Source organism: Ammospiza caudacuta, chromosome 22 (genome assembly GCF_027887145.1).
Source record: "Ammospiza caudacuta isolate bAmmCau1 chromosome 22, bAmmCau1.pri, whole genome shotgun sequence".
NCBI lineage: Eukaryota > Metazoa > Chordata > Aves > Passeriformes > Passerellidae > Ammospiza > Ammospiza caudacuta.
The window spans coordinates 6788530-6798195 of NC_080614.1; the positions used below are offsets into that span (position 1 = coordinate 6788530).

Sequence of the window (9666 nt, forward strand, 5' to 3'; positions counted from 1 at the left end):
AAAGTGTTAAGGATATATTCAAATATCCTGTTATGGATATTCAGCAAATTACACATTGCTGTTGCTATGGCAAACAGCACAAAGGAAAACAGTTCAGACAGGTTTAATAGCCATAATGACAATGCTGGAACCCCATTTCTTGTGAATTGTTTGCACAAAGTTACTTCATTATTTAGAAGCAAGGAATGCCAAGTGTTTTCACAAAAATACTCTCAAGTGTGAGAAGAGATGATTAGAAATACCTCACATGATAGAAATGAAATGGTTTTGTCCTTTACTCTCTCCACATACAGAATCTAAAGGTGTTTCTTCTAGGAATAAACCCAAGACTTAACCAAGACAATGTGTGTGGACAAACCCACTCTTACAACATGTGATGTACAACTGCCAATTCCAAGGCTTGGCGAATACAGGTAAGTATTCCAAAACATGCACTTCTTCCAAGAGGTTCTCCAAAGAAATATACTTCACCTAATGCTCTGCCATCCAAGTAACTTCTCCAATTTTATGTGGGGAAGTTGAAGAGAATATACATTACCAGGAACTAAGGATGCTGGACTCAGAATGGACAAAAGCACATAATTTCCTAGAGGAGAATGAGCTCAGTCCCCTTCTACACTATGGGCTTTGACTCCATCATTTTTGCCATTCCTTCTGCAGCTCTGAGCCCATTTGTTTCCCTCAGAAATACAAAGACTACACTCAAACCACCTCTAGTTAAACTCTGCTGGCTACAGGAAATGAAGTACAACTCCAAAGTCCCAGCTCCTTTAAGGGACTCAGAGGAAAGATGGTTTTGCTGTGCAAACCCCTGTAAAGAGTTTGTGGATATTTTTACCAGTAGCCTCAACACAAAATAGAGCACTTACCTGTTTAACCAAGAACAGAACTAACAATGCAGCTGCTCTACAGGGGCACCAGCTCCAAAAGGACAGACATGGGTGCCAAAAGCCAGTGCCAGGCAGAAGATGCCACCATTCCCAACCCACTGTCCCTGCAGCCCTTGGCCTTTTCTCCCTGTGAGACAGCCTGGGCTCTGCCTTCACTTTGCTCCCAGTGCCACTAAGAAAGTAGCAATCATTTTGCCCTAATATTCACCCATGAGCCAGTTAGAGGAGGAAAAAAAAATGAAATATGAGGTAAATTAAAGCTTCCAACTAAGGGGATTTACCAGTAAGTCACCATAAAATTCAGATAATTTATTTTTTCAATTCTGCAGCAACTTTCTCCAATTCATTTGGATTAGCTATTAGAAATTATGTCTCAAAAATTAAAGAAAATGTCTATTGACCACTATATCAAATTCTAATTTTAGCCAGGGAAAAAAAGAATAATTAGGCTGTGATTTACTCTGGTAGTCAACTTACATTAACAATTTTCCCCCATGTTTTTGTAATTCTGGCAAAATCAAATAATATATATAGTACTCATATATGCTGGGCTAGATTTAGTGAAGACAATTTCCTACACTACATCCAGGACATTTCTCTTTGCTTTCTGTTCTAATAAGACAATCAAGTTGTTCTGTGTGAGGAGGGAATGTGATTGTCATGCGTGGCCTCCTCGGTTGGAATTTTAGTGCGGTCTTCAATGAGGATGGAAGGATTAGTTTTTAATTTCTTTTAAGCTGTCATCCTCCTTTAACAAGCTGCATAGCATGCCTGCTCTCTGGGAATGGTTCACCCCATATCTTAACCCTTCTTCCCAGGGATAAAGTGTAAATCCTGCAAACTCTCAGTGCCAGAAGCCATCAAGCAGTGTTGGCTCTGCAGTGGATGCACAGCTCCCAGCTCAGCACAGTGAGTTTGGGGTTGGATCCCTAGCTACAGCTGGAACAAATCAGGAAAGGTGTTTAAGATCCCTAAAGTTGTGTTCCTGCTTTTTAATAAGTATCTCTCCCAACTCCTCTAGAATTGGAGTGCTGTGTACATTAACTGAATAAACAGGGATCTGGGAGCCAAAGCAGTCACCAAGGTATGAAAGTGTCAGCCCCAGGCACTGAGAGCAGAACAATGAGGAAGGGAAGACAACAAAGGAAGAACAACAGGACAACCAAAGGAAGTAGAACTAGTGATGGTAACAGAGGCAGAAGGTGCTCAAAATCACATGGATTCCAAAAGCAGAAGCCAGAGGCAAATTCAAATTTACCTGAGTCAGTTTGCTCAGACAGCACCACCCCAGCACTGCCCATTGCCCAAAACCCCATCCAAGTCTGTCCTGTGATTCCCTCAGGGAGCATCATTAACCCACAGAGCACTTGAGCTTTCAATTAAAAAGCATCATTGCTGAAAACATTATCCCAGTCTTTAAAGGACTCCATCCCAATTGGGCTCTGCCCTGTTATAAATTTACAATGAGAAGGAACTTCCCTGACTTTTCCTTTTCCATTCATTATTTATGAATATGTAAACCAAATGGAAAAGTAATCCCAGTGTTACAAACTGGAGTCACTCATGCTTTGCTCCCAGTGGCACCATGGCAGAGCAGCTGCTCCAGTTCTCTTGGGGTGCCCAACAGTGCCTTATCACACAACACTTCTTATAGGCAAAAATGATTGGTTTAATATTTTCTTACTTGTTTTAGCCACAGAGCAGTTTCTTTCTAGGTCTGCTTAAACCTTGTCTAACCTTTAAGACTATTCTTTCCCATGTGACCCATGAGAGTTGTACAAAATGAGAAATATATCCAAACAGTAGCTGTAGAAAATACACAGAAATAACTTGTTTTCACTGAGATGAGTTCATTTGTGAGTTCTGACTTTCCCCTGAACTTCCTCCCCTGAAGGACTGGAACAGTAATACCAGTACAATAATACTCTTTCTCCTGAAGTGGAGTAAATCAGTTCCTCACTCTCAGTAGTGAAGTGAAAATTAAGATGAAAAGGAGTATAGAATGTAGAAAACCCCTATTACTCCAGAAATAATACAATTTGCTGCTGATGCTCAGTTGCTAAGATAGGCATGTCAATTATTTATAGAACTTGGGAGTGTGAAAGATGAAGTTTTTCAGCCTGGGACACCACGAAGGTAAAACCAGGAACACAATCCTGTCAGCACTGGCAGACAAGGACAGAATAGGCAAGCACAGAATATTTCTACACAGATTACCTTTTATTGAACTACAAATTGCAAAAGGTCTCTATGAAATGCCACTTTCAGTGTTAAGTGAGCTGTATCTTCCTTTTGATAGTGTCAGTCTGTGTTTAATGTTTATTTAACATTTATCTAAAGGGCCATCTCTGCCAGGGAAACAATGTACAGTAAGTTAGCATAACTTCACCTGAATATTTACAGGAAGCCAAGGATCTTCTCCTGGATCTGTGCTTATGTCCATCAACAGCCTGTCACACACACGGTAAAACCTGCTCCACATGGCCAAACTTTGCCAATAATTTTCACAATCAAAATTCCAATTTATGTTCTCAGTAGTGATATCAAAATTGATCTGCATAAAAGCGTTTCTATGGTTTATAGCAAGTTTGTTGAGAGCAAGTATCTGGATTAAAACTCCCAGGGTTGCAGTGAAAGGTTGTTCATAGATCATCTGAGGAACTAACAGGTACCATTCAAAAACATCCACAATTTCTTGGGGAAAACCAAATAAAACCCCACAGACAAAATCAGAAAACCTTGGAGCCCCAATTTCTAGTAACAGCCATTGATACATGGCACGGCCTTGCTAAAATAAAATGCCTTGGTGGGTCCATGCAATATTCTATCTCAAAGCTGGAGGAACTCTAAGTGCATCTCCTCCTCCTGCCTTGCCTCCAACTCTGAGGGCAAGAGCTTCAAATACAGTGACTAAGAAGTTACAGAAAAGGACTAGCACTGAACTTTCAGATCAAAGGATACAGAGTGATTCACGTTCCTTTCCTGACTGCTTGCGAGACGTGGGCTAAACACCAGCAGTCAGGTGCTCTGGAAAGCTCCTCCTCAGAAAGACAATTTGAATCAGCAGTGAGGCTACAGGACCCCAAACAATGTGACTCTCCCTTAGACAGGCTCCCTTGCTCAAGAGCTCTGTCAGCCCGTGTCACCATGGGGGTGACACACACCACCTTCCACTGCTGCCACTGCTCCCCAGTGCTGCAGGACTACCAGAAGAGATATTGCCCATCACTCCCCTGCAACTGAAAACCTGAGTGCTGACACTGAGGGAAAAACCAAAAAGCCACAAGCTAGCCCAGCAGGCTACTGTCTGTGCCCAGGGTCACACCAAACACCACGTGCTGGAAGGAAGCAGGAGCAGCGAGGACTTGGCAGCGCCTGAAGCACAACGCCTGCAGAAGTGATTGTGCTGATGCCAGATCTGCTCCTTTTGGAGCTTTCCAGCCACTGCTGAGAGGACAGCACGTGTTGCAATGCTGGAGCTGGCAAAGGCAGTGCTGAGCACAGCTAGTGGCCACTGGCCACCTTAAAGCACCAGCACCATGCGACTGAGCCCAGCCAATGTTTAGCAGCATGAGCAGTAAACTAACAAATCTACTGAGCTCCCAAAACTGCAGCAAATATTGAAAAGCCTCCCTGTTCCACATTTCACCGGGCCTTGTGGGTGCTGTAGCCACCACTGCTCTGTGCTGGCTGGGTGCCAGGGCCCCAAGCAGGGACCAGAGGAATAAGGAATGGCTACATGACCTGGCTCTGGGGAGCCAGCACTCCTGTAGGGACACGGGTCCTGCCAGCACTGGCTGTTCTCCAGTTTTACAGACTCAAAGCTCTCCAGATTGATGATGAAGAATTTTGAAACCCAAAGAGTATAAGAGATTTACATCCAAGTTTATGGAAATAGCTGAAAAATATATCAACAGCCTTCACATACACGTATGCAGAAAAACAACCAACAAAACTATCAAATCACCCAATATATGGATTGACAACAACAGAAACTTGCTAATCACTATTTTTAGTACCCTTAGATTCTCATCTCTGGTGCTAATAAACTAAAAATTATATAACAATGGATTTGAACTGCAGGACAGTTTATACAAGTTAAGACCATTCCAAAAAAGTCAATCAGTGTTTCAGAGTATATTCAGCAGATATTTTGAACACAGGCAGAGCAAAGATCTCTGTCCACGACAGGCTCTTGTCATATCAGGCTGGAAGGCTCCAAGCAGACTAAGAGCTCTGGTTGGCCAAATGGCACAAACACCTGAACTACAGGTAATTCCTCCCTGATTACTGTTTTGAAAACAACATTTCCAGCAGAAACAGTTACATATATGTATCAACCATTAAACAGTACTGACAAAATTCTCTGCTTGTCCCAGAAACACCCTGTGCCTCACACAGCTGCTGCTGGAGAGACGAGAGGCAGGAGCAACAGGCAGATAAATCATCACTGCAAACCTGGAATACTTGCAAGGAGAACATTTGCTTCTGACTTTGGGGGGATTTAAGTCAGCCTGCACAAACAAGCATGAAAACATCCCAAGGAGAGCTACATGACTAATGAAGATTTTCTTGCTCCCCATCAGTTGCTTCAGCCACTTCTGCTGCATAACAAGGCCTTTCTACTGCATGGTGCTCTGCAGGTATGACCAAATCTGCCTCTTCCCTCCCCAAGTCCCCAGGTAGACTATCACACCTCCATCACAGAGAGAATTTCATAGAATCAAAGAGCCAATAAGAAGTATTTCCTCTGGGCATCTCTACAGCATTATCACAAAATGCAGTAAAAGCATCAGAGTGGCAGAGAGCGATTCCGCCCTGTCGGTGGCACCTGTGTGTAGAACACTCCCACACTGCAGCCTGTGCACCTGCCTGGGCCATGGCCACAGCAGGACAGCCCATGGCTGGCTGACCAACCCTCTGAGCATCACACTGCCTGCAAATGGACTGGCCCAGTGCAGTCTCATTTCTGGTTTTGCCCTCAGAACAACCACGGCAGCAGAGGTGTTGTGGAGTAAGTGCTGCCCCTGCCAGGGCACACATGCAGGGACAGGGTGGGAAGGATGAGCCCTGTGGGTTGTAGATACATCATGATACAACTTTGGGGAAAACCCGAGCGAAGAGAGAGCAGGTCAGGAGTGAGAGGCGGCACTGGGACTTCATGCAAAACAGAGGAGGAGGGAATTCAGAACACTGAGCCCTGGTTTGAGGGGGTGTGCCGTGTGCCTCGTGAGGAAAGGTACCCCACAAAGTCCCACAGGCTCTGAAATGCACTCAATTAGCTGTTCCTTTTACCTTTTTGTTCTACCCAGCATTTCTTCAAGAGCACTGTCATCTCTGGCTTTGGCATCCTACTCATCATCTATGAATTCATGTTGCCGTTTCCTCCCTGAAAGGAAAAATCCCATAGTCAGTCATTTGCTACACAGAGGAAAGGACAAATCTGACAGTATTTTTGCCACTGTTAAAGTTCAAAGATCACCTTGCTTCTTGAGCAGACAATACTGCAAGTTGTGCTCTGGGCTATGGTGTCATTCAGCCATGATCAATCAGTGTCTGTTCACTCCAGAAACTTACCCCAAATTTACCTGTAAGCAGCTGAAACACTGTCAGTGCCTCAGCTCTGTCTGGAGAGAAGGAGCAGGGCAATGACTCCCTCAGACTAAAAAAATTCCCACAACAACAAGAGAGACTTGTGGCAGGCAAATATCTTTATTTTACTTTAAAACATTCTGAAAGTGTTAATCTATATGAAAGAGAAGCAATACAAGACTGAGCAAGCATGTTTAATGTTAGGGAAGCCTTCACATCACATGAGCCAAATTAAAAATAAGACTAAACACAAGTGTACAAAGCAGAGACAAAAAAAAAAGAAAAAAAATCAATTTTCTCAAAGACATAACATAAGGGACTCCCACAGGGGCCGGCAAATTCTGGAAGGGAGAAGGAGATTATATTTTATGGGAAGAGCTTCAATAAGCATTCTTTTCCCATAAAGCTAGTGATGGAGGATTGTCACTGCTCCATAGACAGCCCGTGCACATTTCAGGACAACAGTAACAGGAAATCAATAGCACCTTTTATATGTGCAAAGACATTATCTCTCTGGACTCCTAATACTAACAAATGGGGCCAAGAAACACCTTTACTAGAATTCAGCAGTCAGCATTACTCTGGCTGAGAACAGAGGGCAGGATGCTGGTCTACACCTTTATATTTTTAGATTTTTTTTTTAAAACTAACTCTGCTCAGAGCATCACCCTCGAGTGGTGCCCAGGAGCCCCTGGTGACAGTAGATCACAAGTGTAACGGTGCTGAGCCCTGGTGCTGTCACCCCATCACAGCCATCCCCTCCAGCTGATGCTGCAGCCATTACAGGCAGGAGCTTTGTCAGGGGGTAATTTGACAGCTTTGACAAGCTCGGCTGGATTTATGGCACTTTCTAGTTTTTCCCTCCATTGAGCTGTGATGGAACTAAAGTTAATATTACCAAACCCACTCTGTGAGGGGACAGGTTCCCAGGGCTGAGTCTGTGATGGCAGTCAGTGGGAGAATCTGCTACACTGGATCCCTCAGTGTCCCCTCTGCTATCTCTGGCTCTACCACCACTAGTGAGGCTACTCACAGCTTACTACAGAGCACTGAAGCAGCAGCCACAGTGTCACAGGTCTGACAAACCATGTCCAGCTAAACCTGAGCCCTGGGACTGCTTCTCTTGCTGCAGGGATTGTGCCCACACAGCACCACAAAGCTTCCACCTGCAAGTACCAATGTGGAAAGAGGAATGAATAATGAATATTGCACCCCAAGCCAAGCCTTGGCAAGTTGGTAAAGCACAAACAAGCACTTTTCTTTCTTTTCTTCCTTTTTCTTTTTCCCATCAAATTGCTTTTTGCCATAGATGTTACATTTCCCCTGTTATAATCCAGGGTTTCAAAGAGCTCTCTCTACATCCTTAGAAAGCACAGTTCATATTTAGCTCCCTAAACTCGTATTTCTCTCTTCCTATATTTCCCTGCCAAGATGTGACACCTGTGGAACGTTCCCAGAAAATTCTCCTGAATCATCTGTGATGCAAGGGAACAGCAGCCAGCGTTGGCAACAAGCAGCTGGGTCTTTCAGGAAAGCGTCAGATCAATCTGGTGAGGGGAAGGATCCCCAGTAACTCTGTCACTAATCATCCCCAAGGATCACAGAGCTCCCAAATCTGTTAGAAAAAGAGCATAATTATGACAGGACCAAAATCCATGGGAAATTGAGTTGCCATGGCAACTGGCATCCTCACAACTCTAATCTCCTTTGCGTTCTTGCACAGACTCAATGACTCCTAAACCACGTGGAGGAAAAAAAAAAAAACCTGTCTAGCAGGTGGGTTCATTGAGGAAAAGCAGTGCTAGAGGTGCTTCCCTGCAGAACAGACCCATTTCCACATGGTTTCTCAGAAAGGAAGCCTTTGTGCACCTTCCAACCTTGTGCACCTCTTGTTCCAAGCATTGCACCTCACTCACCAGGAGTGCAGAGGAACTGCTATAACATAATCAATATTTCCTTGTTAACTACCCTTGTATCAGAAAAAAAACTTATTTATTATTAAAACATTCCCGTTTTCAAATAAAAGTGACATGAAGATAAAATCCAAAGCAGACTAGCCGAGTTTTGAAATTGGAATGTGGTTCCCTGCACTGGTGTCAATGAGTGGTTTTCAAACACTCCTCTTTACAGACAGCAGTATCCAAAACCCACTCCAGCATCCCCACACACATATCAGATCCAGCCATTGGGCTTATTTTCCTTCCTGACAGCCTTATCACAGCATTAATACCCAATCTGTCTGTCCACCAGCATGCTTTAAAGGAGGTTTAGGTCCAAAGCTGGGCAGCCCTATTGCTAAAATCTCTGAGCTCTGCACATTTTGGGGCATTTCCCTTCCATTGCGGTACTGGGGAGTTCACCCACCATCAGTGAGGGCAGCACAGCGTGAACCCCAGGGTTCACTGAGGTTCTCAACGCCAAAAGCCAAAGCAGCGCTATTGATCCAAAGGAAACTGCTCCAGATCTGCCGGCGACAAACGAGCACACGCTCTGCCCACGGTGTGCCCTTGTCGCGGGTCTGACATCGCTGAGCTCAGCTGGGCTCGCCTCCGGTGCCGCGCAGCTCTGCCCCGGGACCCTCCGCTGTACCGGGCCGCCCCGTTGCCCTCCGCCAGCCCCGCCGGAGCCGGGGACTCACGGAACAGCGACGGGATGGTGACAGCACGGCTTGGAAATATCCCTCTTGTTACCGGGGAGAGAGGCCTCGGGGCAGCGTCTGCACCGACACGTCCCGTCAATGACCGGGGTGAGCGACTGCGCTTTAGGCAGGTACCGAGGGCCCTACGGCACCGAGACGGGCACCGGCAGAGGAACCGGGACGGGCACCGAGAGAAGAACGGGGCACGGGCACCGGCAGAGGAACCGGGCACGGGCACCGGCGGTCGCGATCGCCCTCCCTCCCGCTATCCCCCCGGAGCGGGGCGGACGGAGGCCCTGGGGCACCCACGACACCGCCACAGCCGCCGCTCGGGTACGGAGCGACCGCGCCGGCAAAGACGCGTCAGAGTGCCGGGGCGAAGAACCAGGAGGACGTGTCCGGAGCGGAGCGCGGCAGGGCAGGCAGGGCAGGCCGGTGCCGGTGCCGGTCCGCGCTCCCTCCCTCGCTCTCTCTGTCCCTCAGTCCCTCCCTCACTCACCCCTCGCCGCCTCCGCCGCCGCCGCCTCCCGGCTCGCGCGCCGCGCA

The 9666-nt window shown here is 46.2% G+C and overlaps 1 protein-coding gene across 1 annotated transcript in view; it reads right to left on the reverse strand.

Moving 5' to 3' along the window:
- CAMTA1 (calmodulin binding transcription activator 1) overlaps positions 1-9644 on the reverse strand; it is a 241787-nt gene extending 232143 nt beyond the window's left edge. The window contains exons 1-2 of the mRNA XM_058818600.1: positions 9620-9644; positions 6186-6279 (exon numbers count right to left, since the gene is read on the reverse strand). Coding sequence (XP_058674583.1) covers positions 6186-6252 — 67 coding nt within the window. The 5' untranslated portion in view covers positions 6253-6279; positions 9620-9644. The remainder of the gene's footprint in view (positions 1-6185; positions 6280-9619) is intronic.
- Between the last annotated feature and the right edge of the window lie 22 nt (positions 9645-9666).